The sequence below is a fragment of the Heloderma suspectum genome, chromosome 10 (genome assembly GCF_057233095.1).
Source record: "Heloderma suspectum isolate Gila_16-S chromosome 10, 16-S_ref, whole genome shotgun sequence".
Lineage (NCBI taxonomy): Eukaryota > Metazoa > Chordata > Lepidosauria > Squamata > Helodermatidae > Heloderma > Heloderma suspectum.
The window spans coordinates 19,935,270-19,958,894 of NC_139467.1; the positions used below are offsets into that span (position 1 = coordinate 19,935,270).

Sequence of the window (23,625 nt, forward strand, 5' to 3'; positions counted from 1 at the left end):
CATGAGAAGAAGAAGAAGAAGAAGAAGAAGAAGAAGAAGAAGAAGAAGAAGAAAGAGCTGCAAACAAAATTCTGGTGGACAGGAGTAATAAACATTTTTGAGATTAGAATCATAAAATCATAGGGTTGGAAGGGGCCTACAAGACTATCAAGTCCAACCCCCTGCTCAGTGCAGGAAGCCTGATTCCCAGGCAGTCTCTCCCACCCAACTACTAATCAGGGCTGACCCTGCTTAGCTTCTGAGATCAGACAAGATTGGACACATCCAGCCATTTGCTCATTTTATTATTTATTTATTTATTTATTTATTGCATTTATACCCCGCCTTTCTCCCTCTCGCAAGGAACTCAAGGCGGCTTACATTATCCTCCTCCTCACCGTTGTATCCTCACAACAACAACCCTGTGAGGTGGGTTGGGCTGAGAGTCTGTGACTGGCCCAAAGTCACCCAGTGAGCTTCCATGGCCGAGTGGGGACTAGAACCCGGATCTCCCGGCTCCCAGTCCGTCACTCTCACCACTACACTACACTGGCTCTCATTCTATATTGATATCTTGCAACAATATGAATACATAGAAGAGGAAAATATAACACATATATTATGTAAAGATACTACATTCAGAATTTATTTTCTTATATTTTCATAAATGGGAACCTTTTGAATTATTTATCTTCAAACTAAAGGAACTAGGCAAGATGTCCCGTTATCTGTCTTTATTTGCAGAGGTGTAGCTCTGTTACTCTATTGCAGCAAAACCGACAGTCTTGTGGCACCTTAAGGACTAATTTATTATGACATATACGTCTATGGAGTATGCTCCATTTCATCACATGCATGAAGTGTTACCCTGTAACTTACAAGTATATATACACATGTTGCTGGGAAGGAATTATTAACAGGAAGAGCAGAGGGGACTGAAATGCAGAAGATAGACTGAAAATTCCCTTATTTGCCACTCTCAAAACAATTGTTCGTTGATAACACAGACACCCGTGTATTGGTGAATGGATTAACACATGTCGTGTGATAAAACATCTTACTTTGACAGATGTTGAAAAGTTGTTAGACTCCTGAGGCTACAACCGTATACACATTTACCTGGGAGAAAGCTCCATTGAAAACAAAGACTTTAGAGTAGATATGCATAGGTTAATTAGGTTTGTACTGTGTGAGTAGTAAACGGTCTCTATTTGGAAAATTAAGACTGATAAACTAGACCAAAACAGAATGAGAAAGGATGGAAAGAACTGAAAGACAAGACAAAATACGGATACGTATCATTGGATTAAAAAATGCATGGTGAAGCTGGACAGATAGCCTAGCTACAGTTATCCATGCTCTGATAACCTCTTGTCCAGATTACTGCAATGTGTTATACCTGGGGCTGCCTTTGAAAATGGTCTGGAAATTTCAGCTAGTCCAAAATAGGGCAGCAAGATTATTAACACAGGGACTGGCCAATGAGCTCATATTACGCCAGCACTTTTCCAGCTGCACTGGCTGCCAGTCCATTTCCGGGCACAATTCAAAGAGTTGGTATTAAAATTCAAAGCCCTAAATGGCTTGAGGCCAGGTTATCTGAAGGATCGCCTCCTCCCATTTGTGCCTGCCTGGACCCTAAGATCATCCTCAGTGGTTCTTCTCTGGGAACCCCCACCAAAGGAAGTGAGGCAGGTGGCTACCAGGAGGAGGGCGTTTTCTACTGTGGCACCCTGGCTGTGGAATGAGCTCCCTAGATAGGTTTGCCTGGTGCCTGTGTTGTACTCCTTCTGGCACCAGGTGAAGACCTTTTTTTTTATTTTCCCAGTATCTTACATTTTAGCTTCCTAATCTTTTAGCTCTGGTGTTCTAAATCTGTATTTTAAATCTCTGCATTGCTGCCAGGTTTTATTCTGGTTGTACTGTTATATTGTGGTTTTAAGCTTTCATATTTTATATTGTTTTATGCTGCACTCTGTGGTTTTAATTTTTGGGAAGTGCCCAGAGTGCTCTGGCTATTGGGTGGTATAGACATGAAATAAATAAATTAATGATAATTAAAAAGTGACTTTCTATCCCTGGTGGCTGGGAGAGATGTTAGATACTGAGGGTAGATGCCTACTAAAGTCCTACTTAGTGTAGACCTATTGCAATGAATGGGAATTAAGGTAGTCATGACTAACTTAAATCCCACCTATTTCAATGGGTCTACTCTAAGTAGTATTTCAGTTGGCTTTTACCCTGAGTGATGAAATGCATTCTCAATAAGCCAGCAGGATTCCCTGTGGCTGGGGACCAGGGCCTGCATGTGCAGCATTTCTCCTTTCTCCTTCCCATCAAAAGAAACATTTAAAGAATCATAATGAAGGATGATAAATAATTGGAGAAGTATGCAAAAGGGGGAAATCCTGAAAAGGAACTGGATGTATAAAACGTGTTCTTGAATGCTCAGTACAAAGTAATGAGGCTTTTGGAGGGCAAAGTGCAGGTGGATTTAATGTCCAGGGAGAGGACTTCGACCTCAACCAGAGTTACTGTAATTTAAAGTCAGTGCTGCTTTTCCTAAACTAGAAACTAGCAAAATCTGGATTTTAGCTCTTCATTTGGCCTGTTTTTGAGCTCTTCCTATCTCACCCTGCCGAATCGGTTATCTTGAGGAATGGAACTCCCAATTTCTAGTGGAAATGAATCACTTCCAGTTGAGGCTTTAACTGTGCCATCGCCCTGCGTCACTGATGGAATGTCATGGGGGTCTGGATGTCGGGTGCTTCCAGATGGAGTGGTCCTAGCACTGTGCAGTTGCTCTGTCTTTTCTTTCTTAACCTATTGTCCATGTTGAGACAAAAAGACAGAAGTGGTGGGGAAACGCGGGAGGATTACAAGAGGATGACAATGATGTCTGGACCCCCTGTAAAATCCCATGAATGAGACAGGGCACTGGCACAATAAAGAGCCTTGTCTGGAAGAACCCATCCCCATCTTTCACTTGCAACACTCCAGGGTTTCCCCACCTGGTCATATGTCCCCCCCCCCACCCCGCTTAGTGCAGAAAACCCCGGGAGGAGAAAAAGAGGGAACAGCTGCACACAATACAACACCCTCTGGTTGCTAGTCTTAGGACGCCTCCTCAGTCTGGAAGCACCCGTCAATCAATCTCATGGATTGGCAGGCAGAAGAAAAGAGCAACAGCGGGAAGTTGCTGCATTTGGGATCCCTTTACATTATTATTATTATTATTATTAATTGTTGTTGTTGTTACATAATTACAAGTTTCTAGTCCTGATGGGACAAGATATGTTTGTTATGCGCTCAGAGTGGAAGGGGTGGGGGCGGAGTGGAGATTAATCTGGGCTCCATTGGATTTCCTCTGGGTTTTATGTTTTGCAGCAGTTAGCCTGCAAGTTAACCAGGATCACATTTAGACGAGGGAACTCGGTTGTCCCTCTCTGTTCCCGTTCGCGTCAGCCCAGTCACGCCGCTGTGGTCCGGGCCACAACGCGGAGGAGGTAAGGGGTCGTAGAAACGGTGTGGGAAGGGGCTGGCGAAAGATCGCCTCGGCTCGTGAGCCGGGGGTCGGCTTTCCCTTAGCAGCCCCGCTTCCCTTCTCCAGCCTGGATCCTAGCCAGAGGGAACAGCCGCTGCTATTCGCCCCCCTCCCTCCGTGCTTCTCTCCTGGCAGGAGCAGCCTGTAGAGGGAGACGGGCAGGATCCCGGGTTTGCTTTGGGGGAGGCTGGCGCGCTCTCCCGCTTCGCTCTCCCGGAATGACTAAATTTTACTTTTCTCCCAAAGTGGTGGAATATTGGGGAGAAAGGACTGTGTGGGGGGTGTGTGTGTGTGTGTGGGGTGTGTGTGTGTGTGTGGCTTCAGGCCTGGATTAATCCTGTAATTGTGCACTTTATGAGGCTAATCCAACTGCGTTTCGAGGTCGCCTCCTGTGCTCCAGTTTCAGAGAATTCTCGAACTGCCGGCGGGCGACGAGATGTATCATGTTTCTCCCACTCACCCGCCCCTTCCCATTTTTTTTTTTTTTAAACCATCCAGTGTAATGAAGAGCTCTGGAGAACTCGAAACTTGCTCACGACTTGTGACCTCTTTGAATTGTCCTAAAATAAATAAATAAATATAGGTGTTGCCAAAACTGTGGCTTCTGGAATCTCCGCTTCTCTTCAAGGCACCCACATTTCTCTTCCTCTCCAGGGCTAGATCGACACTAGTGCTTTTTATCAGTATGGAAGTGCGCTGATAACTTTTGGGGCACGTTACGCATTCTGTATGCTACCTTCCTCGGGGCTTCATGACATGCAGCTTTTATTCTGCGATTGAGATTGCTCCTTCAGGGAAGTTTACAGGCTCTTTACATGACGCCGTGACCCTCCTGCATGAAATGCCCTTTGTTCTGTTTTAAAATAGATAGCAGATAATGAGCTATCAAATTACCCTGTTGTATTCTGCTCCAGTTTCCTCCGTGAAAAGAGTTAAAGCAGCAAGAATGGGAGAGAGAGCAATGAAAGAGAATGGAAGACTCAGATATGGGGAGAAGGAAGGGGGAAGAAAGCGCATGCAAAGGGAGTCAGTGGTGATCCTGCATTTAAAACAGAAGCCGAAAGCCCCATTTTAAATGCAGGATTTTAGGATGGTGCCTAAATGCCTGCTTTTCATTCCATATTAGGGATGTTAGAGAATTCTGCAACGGTCCCATGAGGCCAGATTCTTTTGAATCTGGCCTCTGGAGTCAGTGGCGGAGCAGCCCCACCTCCCTCAGCCTCCCTCCGGAGCCACGTGGAATCAGATCCTCCTCGCCGGCCGGCTCTGGAGCTCCAGTAATACGGCTGCCATTGCCATATCGCTGGCTGGGCTGACTGACTCCGGATGCCAATGGCGTCTGCTATGCCATTTGCAGCTGGAAAGCAATTAGATTAAGCTAAATGCAGCCTTAAATTGCTGCATTTAGCTTAAACTAAAAGCTTTACAGCCGCAAATGGCATCTGCTACGCCATTTGTGTCTGGGGTTTTTCATGCGATAGGCTAGTCGGCCGGGGGGAGGGATGGACCCCCCCACCGGAATGGCAGGTAAGTAATTCGTACTTCCCTATATTATCCAAAATACTGCAACAGATGCTGTTGTGTGTCTGCTGCAAGGTATAAATGAGCAAGCGGAATGTAGCGTCACCGCGATGGGATCAAATTGATATGACAATAGGTGTAGAACTGGTCACTCTTCTATTTTTCTCTTTCTTTCTCTAGTCATTGTGGTTTCTCTTTTATCTCTTACCTGTATTCTTTCAGATGTTCTTTGTGGGGAGGCAGATGGTCTGTGTTGATTAGTTGTGCAGTGGTGGGGGAAAGCTGTAGAAGAAGTGTCTGCCAACTTCTTTACTAGCCCCTACACATGTGCCTTTAATAGCCACTTGAGCTTCAGAAATATGGGGGGGGGGAGAGGGAGATACCATGTTTGAATCTCAGAGGAGGACTGGCCCTTCCCCACTTTTCTCACCCTCAGAAGTGCAACTTTCATTTTATTTCCATTAAATCAGGAGCATAAAATAAACAGAGTGAAGCTGAAGAATACAACCCAGGGATTCTAGCTAGTGTTGCCTAAGGCCAGACCTCGAAAATCCTTCTGTACCTTTAAGAGCCTCATAGAAAGGGGACTGTTGCCAAATGCAGCTTTTCCCATCACAGGCTTGAAGTCTCAGGAAAAGGGAGACCAATTAGAAGTTTTCTCTCCTTGCTCTCAGGTTTCCCCCCCAAAGGCCCTGTGTCTTTAAGAGTGGTACAGCAGGCAGCAGTTCAGCAGGTGTGGCTTTCACCATCAGTGCATTTCCATGCTGGGAAAATGCCCCCTTTTGAACCTCTGCCTGTTATGCAGTTGTTAAGGGGATGATGCTTCTTTATGGAGAAAAGCTAACCTGTATTTGCTCCATGAAAATAAAGGAAGACAGTTCTTTCCAAAAGATTACAGTAATGCCCTTTTATTTCTCTCTGTTGGTGTCCCTTGCCTACCTTGCCCTGCACATCTTTGATCTCTGTAGCTGTTTTGCACCCTTAAGGAGACCGCTCCCCAAGTCCCAGCATGGACTCAACTCCAATTGTGTCCCAAGTATCCCAATCCCCCTTGAGAGATGAGGCAGATCTTTCTGTACTACAGCTGAAGAAGTTTTATGGGGGTGAGCCGCTGGCTCTGGGGGTGAGTACAGAACATAGGGGAAATTATATTTGACTGTACAATGGCAATGAAGACAGGGTGGGTGGCCGTGGAATGCTGATTGACCTTGGGAGGTGGGGTGGGGGGAGAAGGGATTGGAGCAGCTGGAATCTTGAACAGCAACACTCCGTACTGCAACATTTTGTTACAGGTCCCAATTACTTTCTAATACAATTCCAATGCAAATCCAAGAGCTGCAGATACAGGTTCATAACCCACTTGGTTTTAAATCCTAATTCTTTATTTTCAGTTTCCATCTAATATTAAAAAAATTTAGGGTGCAGGCCAATGAGATCCACCCTTGATGCTCATAAGCCTCTGAATTTAGAGGCTTGCAAGCATCCAGTGTAGAGTAGGAGGTGCGGCAGAGAGGATCGTCACCTCTGCCATGACACCTCTGCAGTTTAGCTACTCTTAAAAGCTGTTGTTGTTGTTGTTGTTGTTCAGTCGTTCAGTCGTGTCCGACTCTTCGTGACCCCATGGACCATAGCACGCCAGGCCTTCCTGTCCTGCGCTGTCTCCCGGAGCGTGCTCAAGTTCATATTCATTGCATCCGTGATGCTATCTAGCCATCTCATCCTCTGCCGTCCCCTTCTCCTTTTGCCTTCAGTCTTTCCCAGCATCAGGGTCTTTTCCATGGAGTTTTCTCTTCGCATTAGGTGGCCAAAATATTGGAGCTTCAGCTTCATTATCTGTCCTTCCAATGAGCACTCAGGGTTGATTTCCTTTAGGATGGACTGATTTGACCTCCTTGCAGTCCAGGGGACTCGTAAGAGTCTTCTCCAGCACCACAGTTTGAAAGCATCAATTCTTCGGCGCTCAGCCTTCCTTATAGTCCAGCTCTCACAGCCATACATTACTACTGGGAAAACCATAGCTTTGATTAGACGGACCTTTGTCGGCAAGGTGATGTCTCTGCTTCTTACTATGCTGTCTAGGTTGGCCATAGCTTTCCTCCCCAGGAGCAAGCGTCTTTTAATTTCATGGCTACAGTCACCGTCTGCGGTGATCTTGGAGCCCAAGAAAGTAAAATCTGTCACTGCTTCCATTTCTTCCCCTTCTATATGCCAGGAAGTGATGGGGCCAGATGCCATGATCTTAGTTTTTTTAATGTTGAGTTTCAAACCAGCTTTTGCACTCTCCTCTTTCACCCTCAACAAGAGGCTCTTGAGATCCTCTTCGCTTTCTGCCATTAGGGTGGTATCGTCTGCATATCGGAGGTTGTTGATAATTCTCCCGGCAATCTTAATTCCGACCTGTGATTCATCCAATCCGGCATTTCTCATGATGTACTCTGCATATAAGTTAAATAAGCAGGGTGACAATATGCAGCCTTGTCGTACTCCTTTCCCAATTTTGAACCTATCGGTTGTTCCATGTCTGGTTCTTACTGTTGCTTCTTGACCCTCATACAGGTTTCTCAGGAGACGGGTAAGGTGGTCTGATATTCCCATCACTTTCAGAATTTGCCACAGTTTGTTGTGATCCACACAATCAAAGGCTTTAGCGTAGTCAATGAAGCAGAAATAGACGTTTTTCTGGAATTCTCTTGCTTTCTCCATGATGCAGCGAATGTTGGCGATTTGATCTCTAGTTCCTCTGCCTCTTCTAAACCCAGCTTGTACTTCCGGTAGTTCTCGGTTCGCATACTGCTGAAGCCTAGCTTGTAGGATTTTGAGCATCACCTTGCTGGCATGTGAAATGAGCGCAATGGTGCGGTAGTTTGAACACTCTTTGGCGTTGCCCTTCTTTGGAATTGGAATGTAAACTGACCTTTTCCAGTCTTGTGGCCACTGTTGAGTGTTCCAGATTTGTTGGCATATTGAATGCAGCACTTTAACAGCATCATCTTTTAGGATTTTAAATAGCTCGGCTGGAATACTGTCATCTCCGCTAGCTTTGTTGTTACTAATGCTTCCTAAGGCCCACTTGACTTCACTCTCAAGGATGTCCGGCTCAAGTTCAGTGACCGCACTATCATGGCTATCGGGGACGTTAAGATCTTTCCTGTATAGTTCTTCTGTGTATTCTTGCCACCTCTTCTTAATCTCATCTGCTTCTGTTAGGTCCCTGCCTTCTTTGTCCTTTATCATGCCCGTCTTTGCACAAAACGTTCCCTTGATATCTCCAATTTTCTTGAAGAGATCTCTAGTCTTCCCCATTCTGTTGTTTTCCTCGATTTCTTTGCATTGTTCATTTAAGAAGGCCTTCTTGTCTCTCCTTGCTATTCTCTGGAACTCTGCATTCAGTTGGGTATATCTTCCCCTTTCTCCCTTGCTTTTCGCTTCCCTTCTTTTGTGAGCTACTTGTAAAGCCTCATCAGACAACCACTTGGCTTTCTTGCATTTCTTTTTCTTTGGGACGGATTTCATTGCTGCCTCCTGAACAATGTTACGGACTTCCGTCCATAGTTCCTCAGGCACTCTGTCTATCAGGTCTAATCCCTGAAATCTATTCCTCACCTCCACTGTATATTCAGAAGGGATATGACTGAGGTCATACCTGAACGGTTTAGTGGTTTTCCCTCCGTTCTTCAATTTAAGCCGAAGTTTTGCAAGAAGCAGCTCATGATCTGAGCCACAGTCAGCTCCAGGTCTTGTTTTTACTGACTGTATGGAGCTTCTCCATCTTTGGCTGCAAAGGACATAATCAATCTGATTTCGATATTGACCATCTGGTGACGTCCATGTGTAGAGTCGCCTCTTGTGCTGTTGGAAAAGAGTGTTTGCTATGATCAGCATGTTCTCTTGGCAAAACTCTATTAGCTTTTGTCCTGCTTCATTTTGTACACCAAGGCCATGCCTGCCTGTTATCCCGGTGATTTCTTGACTTCCTACTTTAGCATTCCAATCCCCTATGATGAAGAGGACATCTTTTTTTGGTGTTAGTTCTAGAAGGTGTTGTAGGTCTTCATAGAACCGATCAACCTCAGCTTCTTCGGCCTCAGTGGTTGGGGCATAGACTTGAATTACTGTGATGTTGAATGGTTTGCCTTGGATTCGTACTGAGATCATTCTATCATTTTTCAGATTGTACCCCAGTACTGCTTTTCCCACCCTTTTGTTGACTATGAGTGCTACTCCATTTCTTCTAAGGGATTCTTGCCCACAATAGTAGATATGATGGTCACCTGAATTAAATTCGCCCATGCCTGTCCATTTTAGTTCACTGATTCCCAAGATGTCGATGTTCAATCTTGCCATCTCATGTTTGACCACCTCCAGCTTACCTTGATTCATTGATCTGACATTCCAGGTTCCTAAACAATATTGTTCTTTACAGCATCGGATTTTCTTTTCACCGCCAGACACATCCACAGCTGAGTGTCCTTTCGGGTTTGGCCCAGCCGCTTCACTCTTTCTGGCGCTACTTGGAAATACCCTCTGCTCTTCCCCAGTAGCATATTGGACACCTTCCGACCTGAGGGGCTCATCTTCCGGCGTCATATCTTTTAGCCTTGTGATACGTTCCATGGGGTTTTCTTGGCAAGAATACTGGAGTGGGTTGCCATTTCCTTCTCCAGTGGACCACATTTTGTCAGAACCCTCTGCCATGACCTGTCCGTCTTGGGTGGCCCTGCACTGCATAGCTTATGGCTTCACTGAGTTACGCAAGCCCCTTCGCCACAACAAGGCAGTGATCCATGAAGGGGCTTAAAAGCTGTACCATTTCCTAATGCTCAGCGCACACAGGCTCCTTTCATGTAGCCTAACAGAGGACTTAAAGCAATGGTGCAAGTATGTATCCAATAGTATACTATAGTGAATCTTTTCCCAAAACAAACCCTGCTCCCCACAAGACAAGATAACCAAATATGCCAAGAAGTAGCATCAGCTTGTCCTCATCTCTAAAACAGATCTAGTGAGTCTTCCTATAATAATGGAAACTAGGATTTGCCTTTGGATAAAGTTTCAGATCAGGAAATATTGAAAAAGTAGAAGTTGTACAATTGACCATTTCAGTTAATGTAAGGAATGGAATAACACTACCTTAATCAAATAAGTTAATATATTTAGGGTGCAATCCTATCCAGATAGGCGACTGCCTCTGAACTCGGAGGCGACTGCCTATCCAAAGCAGGGCAGCAGAAGCGTGGAGGGGATCATTCCCTCTGCGCTTCTCCTGCCCTGCCTTTTTGGCTAGACAGTTGATTGCATGGGATCCGAGGTCAGTTCCCAGATAACACGATATCCTATGGCTGTCTAGCCACTGTTTAGCGGCCATAGGATTGGTCCCTTAGAGTGTGATCCTATGCAGGACAGAAAGAAGTCCTACAGTTCCCAGCGTTCCCCAGCCAGTTGGGAAAAGCTGGGAGCAGTAGGACTTTTTTCTGTCTAAACATGCATAGGATTGCGCCCTTAGAGTGATCATTTGTAACCGAAATATCAGAATGTCCTTTTTCTCTTGCTCTTTGGGCCAAAAGAAATGTGAGCTTAAATGCATTTAACATACTAAAAAAAAAAAGAGGAAATAGCCACCATAGGGGGTGAGGGCAAGTAGGATCTGGTCAGTAATTGTTGGAAAGGAGCAGTCTAACCTTTTGACCCCTTGTCTGCTGTGATTCCTACGAAGTTGACTTCCCACCACTGCTATCTGCATTGCTATAAAAGCTTCCATTGATACCAAGGGGACCATTCCTCCTAATGCAAATATCTTTGTGTATCTGTTGGGTGGTGGTGGCAGCTTTTCATTGAGATCGCAGCAGGACAGGAGAAAGGCCCTCCTCATGTTCATACCCACTCCCAGGTGGCGGTTATTTGCATAAGAAAAAAACAAAACAAAACTGGCATATGCAGTAACACATTTCACTTTATGTTAAGTTTGTCCCTTTGGCCCTTGTTACGGTATAGTACTGATGAGTTGGAGATAAATGATATTTACATTTTAATGATTGATGCCCTTCATTCATGATGATCCTGTGCAGACTTTTTTTTATCTAGCCAAAGCCACCCTGTTTTATTCTCTCTTCACAGATCACACAGATATTCGCAGGAATTACTGGAATCGCTTTGGGGCTTGTGCTGCAACACATGGCTAACTACAGAACAGAGTACACTATGGTGATGACACCATATTGGACTGGCATCTTGGTAATTCTACATAAAGGTGTATTTAAACAGCTCTACAGGCTTCACATTAGAATAAGGATTGCTCTTCTCATGCCATCCTTCGGAATCAGATTGTGGCCTCAAGCCCAATTTTGCAGAGGTGCCACCAAAAGCTTAAGAACTAGGGATATGCAAATGAGCAAAACCCAAGCTCACCGATCTTCTCCGAATTCCACCTTAAAGCTCGTTCCAACTTAAGTCCATATCAGACTGCAAACTTTTTCTTTTCTTTTTGCATGAAAATCTGCATGTATTTTCCCCAAATGTATGCATCAGCTATGCACATTTTTGAAATGTACACATTTTGGAAATGTATGCAGGCTGTGAAACACATATTTTTTTGGTCCGCAAATAACATTGCAAGCTTGGAAATGTACAGATTTTAATGCAGATTGTGTCTGAGTCCGCGTTCAGTCCGGAAGGTGCGAACTGGGTAAAATCCTGATCAACAATGAATTGAAACACATTTCTCATGCATCCCTATTCAGAACCAATGAGCAATCTGTGGATGGCCAGAAGACAACATTGGTCTTGTAATGTAGTCAAGTCTGGGTATCATTCACAATTACACAAATGCAAGGTGGAGGGATCATGGAATCTGGTACTAAGTGGAGAATTCAGCATCACAGGAAGTTCCACTTTAAGGCTGCAATCCTATGCATGTTTAGACAGAGAAAACTCCTACAACTCCCAGCATTCCTCAGCTGGGAGTTGTAGGAGTTTTCTCTGTCTAAACATGCATAGGATTGCAGCCTAAGTGTATTTAAGAAAAGAAAGTTTCTAGTCCTTATAAACATAGGATTAAGCTTGAAAACATGTAAAGAAAGCCTGGTGAACATTTGGAAGCTAGAAGATAGCTGAATATGTATTCCAGACATTATGGGATGGGGCCTGCACAGATCCTTGCCCTTTCCTATGTCTTGCAGAAGCAGAATTTTTTAAAAAGCCGGCTGAGCAGAAGTATATGCCACTTTTCATCATATCTTCAGGATTCTGAGTGTATCCATTGTCCTGACCAGATGGTGCACCCCATCCACCTTATTGAACGTCGTAGGGGTCAGGAAATTCAAGGCAGGGCAGTGAGGCCACATTGCTATAGATTTATTTATTTATTTATTTGGTACATTTATATCCTGTTTTGTCCTCCAAGGAGCCCAAGGCAGCAAACAGAATCCTTCTCTTCTGAGTTTCATCTTCACAACAACCCTGTGAGGTAGGTTGGGCTGAGAGTTGGTGACTGGCCCTAAGTCACCCAGTGAGCTTTATGGCTGAGTGGAGACTAGAACCCAGATCTCCTGAGTCCCAGTCCAACACTGTAATCACTATACTGCATTGGCTTTCTAGATAGATTAGAAGTGGTACACTGTTCTCTGGGTTGGTCCCAGAGTGTCCCAGCTTCTATTCACAGCAAGCACCGAGATCCAGCAGAGGCTTCCTGATGGAGGAAGGGCATGTAGAAGCAATGTTCACCCATGTCCCCTGCAAACCCCCCACCCTGGCACCTTCCATGCTACTCTGGAGAAGATTGTAGACAATTGCCTCCTTGTCCTCCAGTGCGATTCCAACACTGCTGAGTTGGAATACAGCTTTCTGTCTTGAGCCTCTTCAGAATGAGAGACAGTGAGGTCTAGTGGCTCAGAACCTCAAGACAGGGTTCTCAATCTGCCAGATGGCCCCACCCACTTCCCTTTTCCCCAACCACTGATTGTTTGGTGGTATTGCAGCTTTTGTGCAGTCCCTCCACCCAAGGCTGAAATTCCTCTCCTAAGGCCTAATTATTGGCAGTGAGAGCCTTAAGCTAAATATGCTGGCATTTTGGTCTCACCCCTTTAGCCTTCATCTCTGCCCACTACTTCAATGTAGCCACCGAAAGCTTCTCAGAAATGGAATTCGGCTATCAAGCTAAAAGAGGCTTTGCACCCCTGAGTTAGAGGGTTGGATCAGGATTGGTAAGACCAAGGTTCAAATCCCCACTCAGCCATGAAGCTCACTTTCAGTCTACCTCACAGGTAGGGATGCTGAAGAAATTCGAGATGGACTAAAATGAGCTCAGATTTCTAAGAATCAGACCTGCAGAATCCACTGTGGACTGCCCCCTTCAGGCCACACAGAGTCCGTGGACTTTCAGATTTTTTTTTTTTTACTTTCCCCAAATTTATACAAATTTATTCGTAGGAAAATACACACGTTTCTGCTGAGACTGGTGAACATATATGGGGAAAAGTTGAATGGAATGGGGGACAATACACTAAATGTTACGTACTATTGTTGTGAACCCTCTTACAGAATTATTTCTGTATTTTTCTGCGTAATGAAAAAAAAATCGAATCCGTCTGTGAATGGACACTGGAGTGAATATCAATGCACAATCCATGAAACACACATGGGATGGATTTCACAAAATCCGGACATCTCTACTCACAGGGTTGTTGTGAGGATAATATGGAGTGGGCAGAGAGAGAGACTATCAGGAGGAGCTCCTTGGAAGGAGAAGGGAATCATCATCCCTCAGTAAGCCTGGAACAAATAGTCTTCTTAAGGGAACTCTGTGCATACACAGGAACCTCCAGGGGCATATTTTCACTTTTCATGGGGGGGGGCACCATTTCTCCACTGCTCCAGACAGTTGTAGTTATGAAGACTCAAACTTGTCTTACTGGCCACAAATCTTCTAATTTGTATGGAGCTGTCCACCAGAATAGGTATGCTGGTTTTAGTGTCTTTACTTGGGAAATGTCTGACATCCAGTCTTACAGTTATCTGATTATGATCTAATAAACAAAAACAGAGGGATACAAGGCAGTCCCTTTGAATCTTGTTCATTGTCTCTGACCTCCATTTCCATCTCTTACAGTACATCATTTCAGGATCCCTGTCTGTAGCAGCTGCCAGGAAGCCCATGAAGAAACTGGTAACTCACCTATGATGTGATTATACAAGATGAGACTGATGAGATACAGCATTATGGACTTTCGTGGCGTGTCATTTTTTAAGACCCAGTGCTACAATGCCTGGTCTGATGTCTTGAATACTGTCATGTATTGCCCTGAGATAGCACTGTGGGTCATTTATGGGATCTGGCAAGTGGGGCAGGTCTGGTGTTAGGGGTTGGCATAGTCAGGTAGTTGCCAAGGGCCCGGGGGGTCAGAAAGTCTTGATTCTGGCAATGATGTGGACAGTGGTGCTTTGAATGGCATCCAAGCCAGCGCTTGGCTCCATTCCATGTGGCCATCAACCAAGTTAGATTGCTCCAAATATCGGGCATTGCATTTGGGGAAATCTGACATGGCGGGCAGTGGGTGTGGAGTGCTGAATTTAAAAGTGCTGCTGTATCGGCCACTCACCCTCACCACCACCCTGCCAAGTTTCCTTGATGGGTTGAGCATAATTGTCTGAAAGGTGGGATAAAAGTGCTGTAAATAAATAAATTATTCAAAAAGATAAATTACGCATCCAAGATGTTCCATGGAAATTAGCAAAGGACTGAATGGCTGAGCCAAACGTATTTAGGATCCTAATCTGAGAATAAAAATGTTGACTTTGGAGATCTGAATAAGAAGCACAGCTGAGTGAAAGGGCAGAATTTCACAAACCAAGAACCTCAGTGTATCAGGAGAATCCCTCTTTAGGTGCATAAAGTGCGTAACATTAATCCATACAACTGGAGTGGCCTGGTATAAACCCTAGTAGCTTGGCCTTCTGACGATGCCACGTCAACAGAGTAGGATCTTGAGCTTGCTGCTCTTCAGGCTCCAGCTGAGCCACTGACTCCAGGTGTCCTGAGCTAGAGTCCCTCCAGGTTTGGCCTTGACAAAGCATTTTTTAGTTTCTAGTCATCATTTTGTTGTTCAGTCGTTCAGTCGTGTCCGACTCTTCGTGACCCCATGGACCATAGCACGCCAGGCCTTCCTGTCCTGCGCTCTCTCCCGGAGCGTGCTCAAGTTCATATTCATTGCATCCGTGATGCTATCTAGCCATCTCATCCTCTGCCGTCCCCTTCTCCTTTTGCCTTCAGTCTTTCCCAGCATCAGGGTCTTTTCCATGGAGTTTTCTCTTCGCATTAGGTGGCCAAAATATTGGAGCTTCAGCTTCATTATCTGTCCTTCCAATGAGCACTCAGGGTTGATTTCCTTTAGGATGGACTGATTTGACCTCCTTGCAGTCCAGGGGACTCGTAAGAGTCTTCTCCAGCACCACAGTTCGAAAGCATCAATTCTTCGGCGCTCAGCCTTCCTTATAGTCATCATGGCTGAGAACAAAATCATATAGGCAACTATATAGTGTAATTGAGAAATTACACTGCTACTAGAGAATCTTGTCCAAAGTGGTCTGTCAAGGTGAGGTGGTGGTGGTGGTGGGGCATCAAAAGTGCCACTTGTGGAGCCTTGGAAGCATTCTGCCCAAGGGCCCCCTGAAGTCTAGTGCTGGCCCTGAAGTGGGGTCGAGCCAAGAGCCAAATTGGATTGACATGTATCCCACACAAGGACTGTGGCAGCTAAATGGCTTTGGTTTGTCTTCGTGTGAATGTTTTGCTTGTGTGAGTAATTTGGTTCCACAAGAACAGACAGAAATCTTGACCAGATATTTATTTCCCTGAGGTAGCCAGTCATACATGCCGATAAGGGCCCTACATTTATACTGGGTACCTACAGGACAGCAGATGAGGAGAGAGAAGGCTGGATGTCCTTATAAAGGAGGACTTCAGTGGGAAAGCCTCATCAGTTCTAGCTAGACTGGGAACTCCTAGGGTGCTTGCCAAGGCTGAAGGAAACTTAAGATGGTTAGATGCAGCTGGTCAGAATCTAATATTGTGGGATGTAGAAGAGTTCCCATGGACAGCAAAGGCTGATCCAATGAAGTCCAAAGCTCAACTGTATCCTTCTATCCCCAAATGGTTGTTGGTGACTGCCAGAACACCCCGCCATAGGTGAGAAATGAAAGGGTAAATCCTCTGCCATTGTGCAGTTTGGCACTTTGGACATGTCCTTGAAACCTCCAAGTTGCATATTCCAGGTTCAGAGTTTGGTAACTTTTCTTCATCAAGAGGGATGTGTCTATGGAGAATGCTGCTACAGATTTTATTTCTTGGACATCCAGCAGCAGGGGCTATACCAGCAGACATCTCGGGGCCATTATCACTATGAGAGAAGCGTGGGTCAGAATGGAGTCAGAGTCCCTTAATAAAATAATAATATGATTGTTTCTCACCACTAGGTAAATGGCATGCTGGGAATGAATGTGGTGAGTGCTGTGGCAGCTGGCCTCGGGATCATGCTCCTCTCTGATTCACTGACTTATTACCTTTCATGGTTCTATACGAGTAACTGTGACAATCTTGATTCAGAATGGGCTCACAGATGTTCTGAAGCCATAATGTACTCATATGTAAGTGTATGTCTTACCAGGACTGGGCTTTGGGTAGGTAGTACAACCACAGCAGGACAAGAGCAAAGGCTGGTTCTTACTCCCTGTGTGTGTGTGTGTGTGTGTGGTGGGGGTTGACCTGAAACTGATGGAGAACGTTCTGTATGGTGTCACTAGCATCATTCCTTATAATGAGGCTTGACATGAACAGAGCGGTGCTAGGAGTGTGCGGGGAATAGGAATGGTGATAACTTTGCTTTGGGACTGCTGCAGCTCATTAGTTCTGCTGTGTTTCTCCTTATCCCATTGTCTTAATGCCTTTTTGACTGAAGAGCAGAGTAAAAAGTGCTTTAAATGAATAGTAAGTATAAATAATAACTCATAAATTCAGCCTCCATGGATTTCTATTGGTGGCAACAAACTACACAGTTCTCCGTAGTTCCTACGTTGCTCAGGGGGCAATGAATACATATGACACAGAACAATGATTTCCTGTTTTATTGACAGAATGGACCGTTGGCCATACTGGCTTTTCTCTTGGTGTTCAACATCCTAGAGTTCTGCATTACTGTCTCCATTGCTGCCTTTGGGTGCAAAGCTACGTGCCGGAACGCCTACAGTGAAACGGTAACATTTAGAAAAGAGTGGAGTTCGGTAGTCATGAGTAGGCAAAGACATGCAGGAATAGAGCTTGTTTTCTTGCACCTTAATAAGGGCTTTGTTTTCATAATGGGCTGGAACATCTGGGTTGGAACTCTGGGTCAAAGATGCTTGTAGCATTGATTCTTCGCTTTCCATCCCCAAGCTCCCATTGCAAAGTGAAACAGGTACCTAGCCAGAAAGTTTGGCTTTGCTTCCAGAACTATGGAATATAACGCCTTCCACCAGCTGTCACATGTATTTTGTAGGTAACAGTATATTCTGGTGTCTTTCTAGGTGAGCGCTGTGCACCAGATGATGTGAAAGACCTGCCCAGTAGGATGTGGGCTTGGTATTATCATGGTAGGGAAGGGGTTTCCAACGCGGTGCCTGCAGGCACCTCCAATGGCACCCATAGGGCTGCCCAACATGGCAGCTGGAAAGCATTTCTTTAAAAAATCCATTGTAAATATGCATTCAGGGATTTGCATATATCCATAGCAATTAATGTATACAAAATGCATAAAACTTTCTAGTATAGGCTTCAACAAAAGCAGACCAAATTTCCAAATAAGTATCCATTTGAAGGTGGTGTCTATGTGCCCCCTGTTCAAATATTGAAAGTGTTGCAAGATCCTCAATCCATTGCATTGAAGGAGGTGAGCGTTTATCCTTCCAGTGTTGTCATAGCAGTCTTGTAGCTGTCAAAAGTGTTCAGAGAATTCATTTATGCTGACTATTTCCATGAAGCAGGAAAATAATTTAAAACAGTATGTACATCAATGAATATTAAAGACTGTTCCAGTGTACAAAAAATTATCTGTCTAATAATATCCCCCCCAGAAGAAGAAACTATTGGACATATGTTTAGGAGAAGCATTAGCTGTATTGCACCTCTAGCAATTAGCTGAATTAGGCAATATCTTATTAATGAGGCAATGCAGTGTCCAAAACAAAATTCATAGGCATGAAACAAAAGTTTTTGCTGAATAAGATGCAGTCTAAGATCCATAAATGTGACAGGTAGATACCAAAGCAGTGATCCACTGTTTAGGCATATTTTGGTGGTGCCCACAGCAGTATCTCAAATTCCCAAATGTGTACATGGGTCCAGAAAGCTTGGGGACCCCTGCTCTAGGGCACAGACTGTTCTTCAACTGGTTAGGGCACGGGTGAGCAACCTTTTGGGGCCTGTGGGCACATTTGGCAACTGACCTGGGCACCACCACAAAATTGTTACCATGGGAAGCATGGCTAGTAATAAAGAGTAACTATTAGAGTAATCCTAATCCACACTTGGGTTGTCTCGTAAATGAAGGAGTGTTTCATCAGCAGCGCTACTACCATTTTGTATTTTTGTTGGTGATTTAAAAAAAAAAAAAATGAAGTGGGGAGAGAAATAAAATAAAGAAAAAAACCCAGAAAGATGAGGAGCAATGGTAAAAAATTAAAAGTGGATTCTGTGTTTCAGCATGGGTTTAAAGGTATGTTCCTGGGCCAAAATGGTTGAAGACCACTGCTTGGTTGCATGCCAAGGTGGTTACATTTCTGACTGGCTAATCACCACTCACTCACCATCAGCACCACCTGATTAGCTGCCACCCACCCTAAATGACCACAAACAGAGGCAGTCAGTGCGTGTGTTCACACGATCATGGGGAGTGGGTAGATGTGTAGCAGAACGATGCTGCAGGGAGGAGAAGGAGGAAACCCATGACAAGTCCTCCCACCACATGATCGCCAAACCAGGCCAAGCGGCATAGTTCCCTTACCACTCCACTGTCCAAGGTCCCTCCCCTTGTCCGCCTGCCACTTTAGCTGTGCATGCCTGTGGCCTCGCACCAGCTGTGCCAGCCCTCACTATGCAATCATGACCATAGATATTAGCCATGTGGGCTAGAGCATCACCAGCACTTCCAGTTGCTCTAGGTGGCCATCTCTATGATTGTGTGCGTTTATCCATGGGGAGCCCAACACATAGAATCATTGAATCATAGAATAGAAGGGTTGGAAGGGGCCTACAAGGCCATCGAGTCCAACCCCCTGCTCAATGCAGGTATCCAAGTCAGAGCATCCCTGACAGATGGCTGTCCAGCCTCGTCTTGAATGCCTCCAGTGTGGGAGTGCCCACCACCTCCCTAGGTCATTGGTTCCATAGTTGTATTGCTTTAACAGTCAGGAAGTTTTTCCTGATGTTCAGCCGGAATCTGGCTTCCTGTCACTTGAGCCCATTATTCCGTGTCCTGCATTCTGGGATGATGGAGAAGAGATCCTGGCCTTCCTCTCTGTGACAACCTTTCAAGTACTTGAACAGCGCTATCATATCTCCCCTCAGTCTTCTCTTCTCAAGGCTAAACATACCCAGTTCATTCAGTCTCTCTTCATAGGGCTTTGTTTCCAGTCCTCTGATCGTCTTTTTTGCCCTCCTCTGAACCCTCTCCAGTTTGTCTGCATCCTTCTTGAAGTGTGGTGCCCAGAACGGGACACAGTACTCCAGATGAGGCCTAACCAGTGCTGAGTAGAGGGGAACTAGTACTTCCCGGGATTTGGAAGCTATGCTTCTATGAATGCAGCCCAAAATAGCATTTGCCTTTTTTGCAGCCACATCACATTGTTGGCTCATATTCAGCTTGTGATCGACAACAATTCCAAGATCTTTCTCGCTTGTAGTGTTGTTGAGCCACGTATCCCCCATCTTGTAACTGTGCCTTTGGTTTGTTTTTCCTAGGTGCAGAACTTGGCATTTATCCCTATTAAATGTCATTCTGTTGTTTTCTGCCCAGCGCTCCAGTCTATCCAGATCACTTTGAATTTTGTTTCTGTCTTCCAATGTATTAGCTATCCCACCCAATTTTGTGTCATCTGCAAATTTGATCAGCATTCCCTGCACCTCCTCCTCCAAGTCATTAATAAAAATGTTGAAGAGCACTGGGCCCAGGACTGAGCCCTGCGGTACCCCACTCATTACCTCTCCCCAGTTTGAGAAGGTCCCATTGATAAGCACTCTTTGAGTCCGATTCTGTAGCCAACTGTGGATCCACCGGATCGTTGTTTCACCCACTTTGAGCTAGTTTGCTCATCAGGATAACATGGGGCACTTTGTCGAAAGCTTTGCTGAAGTCGAGGTATATGATGTCTACAGCATTCCCATGGTCCACAAGGGAGGTTACTTGATCAAAAAATGAGATCAGATTTGTCTGGCAGGACTTGTTTTTGACAAATCTATGTTGGCTTCGAGTAATCACGGCATTGTTTTCAAAGTGCTTCCAGATGGATTGCTTTATCATCTGCTCCAGAATTTTCCCAGGGATTGATGTCAGACTGACTGGTCTGTAGTTCCCAGGTTCCTCCTTTTTACCCTTTTTGAAGATAGGAACAACATTAGCCCTCCAGTCATCTGGCATTTCCCCCATCCACCATGATTTCTCAAAGAGAATAGACAGTGGTTCTGAGAGTTCTTCTGCCAGTTCCTTTATTACTCTAGGATGCAGTTCATCTGGCCCTGGAGATTTGAACTCATTCAAAGTAATTCGGTGTTCCTTGACCATATGCCTATTGATCTCAAGCTGCAATCCTGCCCTTCAGCCTGTACTTCGCCTTTGCCAGGGGGGTCATAGACCCTCTTTTGGGAGAAAGAGCCAAAGTAGGAATTGAGCACCTCTGCCTTTTCTTTGTCATCTGTTATCGTTTTGCCATCCTTATTTAATAGCTGAACAACCATTTCTTTCCTCTTCCTTTTACTATGCACGTAGCTGAAGAAAGCCTTTTTGTTGTTTTTAGCATCCCTCGCTAACCTCAGCTCGTTCTCAGCTTTAGCCTTCCTGATGCCATCCCTGCAATGTGCAACACATGGCATAGTAAGCCACCCTGGGGCCCCATACCCACTCTACAGAGGGTGGGTAGTGAGGGTGGGCAACTTACTGATTGTGGACAGGGAAAACGCTCCCCACATGTTGCATTAACCCACCATGGTTCACACTTGGGAGAGACGCATGGTGGATTTGTGTGCCATCTGAACCCAGGCACAGTCTACTTAGCATTCTGGTTTATGTAGTTGCTCCTTTTCTTTACCACTTGCCCCAAGAAACAGCTCTGCTATTTTTACACAAAGAAAAAGAAATCTAAAACTCTGCTGTAGAAAATTCAACATATTGTGTGCAAAAGCTCAAGAGGAGTAACTTGAAGATTGTTAATAACAACTGAATTTATTTGGAAAATGCACAGTAAATGCACTCTGATACTAATTTTATATCCTGGGGTTTTCATGTCTTCAGGTTATGGTGGTTTATCAGAACGTGATCTCAGGCAATGCCATTAGCCTGCCAGGTGCTTGGAAGGATCCTGAGATCCCTTGAGTTGCTGTTCTTTCAACCCACCCCTCCTGGACTTCCATCTCCTGCTGCAAAGTCAAGCACAAAAAGACTATGTACCTGTGGACCAAGCAAGTTCTCTTTGAACTAAACCCAGAATATCCTTATCAGTACAGTGGATATCATGAACTGTGCAGAACACCATGAATAAATGTGGAGAGAGATTTTGGAAATGTAGAATGGACATTTTTAGTTTTAGTGAGCAGAAGCCAATTGTTGGACCAATTGCTTTAGAGGGAAAGTACAACCTCTAAATAGGAAATGGTTGAATAAATAGTTGTTGTTGTTTTTTTTAGAAAGAACAATATATCATTAAGGATTTAAAAACAAATATAACAGATGACTAAGCCAAGAACACATGAAAGTAACAGAGGAGGAGTAATACAAGAGAAAGAAACACTGTAGAAATTGTAATAGATGTCTTACAAGAATATATCAATACACAAAAGAGGAAAATATTACACATACAGTATTAAGCTACATTCCAAGGTTCTCATCTTATGTTTTCAGATGACTCACTATAGTTCCATAATCTAACAAAGCACTAAGCAGGTTTGGGTCTGGTCAGTGCTTGGAGGGGGGACCACCTGGGAACCACATGTAGCCACCTTGAGTTCCATGATGGAAGAAAGGTGGGATATACATGTAAAAAATATATATGGGGGGAACCGTTTGAATAGGGATGTACGAAAGTCACTTACCTTTCTGTGGATTATGTTGATGGTGGGGGGGAGGTGTTCCGTCCCTCCCTCCCTCCGGAATCCTCGACGGGGGGGGGGAGGCGATCTGTTCCTCCCCCCCGGAATCCTCCACGGCTGGCTGTGCTTTGTGGCAGCTCCGCGGAGCAGCTGGCCAGGCCCAGGCCAGAGCTGTCCGCAGCCGGATTTCCGGCTGCGGAGGGCTCTGGGTAAAAAACAAAAAACTGCATATGCAAATGGCGGCGGCTATGGCCGCCGCCATTTGCGTTCCTTATTTTTGGCCGTCTTAATCTACATAAATATTTACGTAGACTATGACGGTGAAAATCAAGGGGAATGCAAATAGCATAGCGGGCGCTATTTGCGTCCCTTTTTGATTCACCATTTTAGCCTACGTAAATATTTACGTAGGCTAAAATGGCAAATCAAAAAGGGACGCAAATAGCGCCCGCTACGCTATTTGCGTTCCCCTTTATTTTCACTGTCATAGTCTACATAAATATTTACGTAGACTAAGACGGCCAAAACTAAGTAACGCAAATGGCGGCGGCCGTAGCCGCCACCATTTGCGTACGTGTTTTTTTTTTTTTAACCTAGCTATGATAGGCTATGTAAATCTTTACATAGCCTATCATGTCATTTTTTGTTTTTTGTTTTTTTACAAGGCAAGACTGCAAATGGCAGCAGCGGCAGCTGGTCTGAAGACCAGCCGCCGCCGGAGCCGCCGCTGCCGCCTGGAACATCCACCCCAGGTAAGTCTCGTCCGGGGGGGGATCCGCGGGGTGGCGGGGGGGGTGGCAGGCCGTTCCGCCACGGAGTTTGGGGGGCCGAATGCACTGGCATTCGGCCTCACTGAGATCCATGGCGGAATTCTCTGACATCCCTACGTTTGAATGGTTTCTCTTCTGATGAAAGGAACTAGACAAGAGATACTTCCAGATGAAGCTTTTATTGTGCAATCACATTGCCTCCTTCACAGAATTTTCCAGGGCATTCAGATGAGAACCACTTCCATTTGCAACCCTCCCGTTTATCATGGCTTCTTCCATCTTTTTTCTTATCACAACAAATCTGTTGAGGAAAAGACATAACAGCTTCCCAATGCCTTTTGATTGGAAACCCTAGGAGCCCTTCGGCTGGAAGCACCCACAGTTACCCTTTCTCTGGCCCAGTTCACACACATAATGTGAAGCCACTGTGGGTGAAATTCCCCACAGGGCTTCTTGTTGCAGCGGCATCCATTTTGAAAATTTGGGGCGTG

General features: G+C 45.0%; 1 protein-coding gene across 2 annotated transcripts; it reads left to right on the forward strand.

Annotated features, from left to right (window-relative positions):
• Nucleotides 1–3,383: 3,383 nt before the first annotated feature.
• LOC146337907 (membrane-spanning 4-domains subfamily A member 4A-like) lies at nucleotides 3,384–22,139 on the forward strand. Of its 2 annotated transcripts, none has more exons than XM_084814375.1 (7): nucleotides 3,384–3,485; nucleotides 6,013–6,167; nucleotides 11,159–11,275; nucleotides 14,148–14,204; nucleotides 16,508–16,678; nucleotides 17,165–17,284; nucleotides 21,571–22,139. In XM_084814375.1, exons 2-7 carry the CDS (start codon nucleotides 6,054–6,056, stop codon nucleotides 21,649–21,651), a joined length of 660 nt encoding a protein of 219 aa, XP_084670501.1. In that variant the 5' UTR covers nucleotides 3,384–3,485; nucleotides 6,013–6,053; the 3' UTR covers nucleotides 21,652–22,139. The 2 variants fall into 2 exon arrangements, with proteins under 2 accessions (XP_084670501.1, XP_084670502.1); XM_084814376.1 differs by lacking the exon at nucleotides 3,384–3,485 and adding an exon at nucleotides 5,028–5,050.
• The last annotated feature ends 1,486 nt before the right edge of the window (nucleotides 22,140–23,625 follow it).

What these genes read in the sequence shown, in the direction of transcription:
- LOC146337907 (XM_084814375.1), top strand. Translation starts at nt 6,054, where the DNA reads ATGGACTCAACTCCAATTGTGTCCCAAGTATCCCAATCCCCCTTGAGA. An exon ending in AAGCCATAATGTACTCATAT is followed by an intron (nt 16,679 to 17,164) that starts GTAAGTGTATGT and finishes TTTTATTGACAG; the next exon opens with AATGGACCGTTGGCCATACT. An exon ending in GGAACGCCTACAGTGAAACG is followed by an intron (nt 17,285 to 21,570) that starts GTAACATTTAGA and finishes TCATGTCTTCAG; the next exon opens with GTTATGGTGGTTTATCAGAA.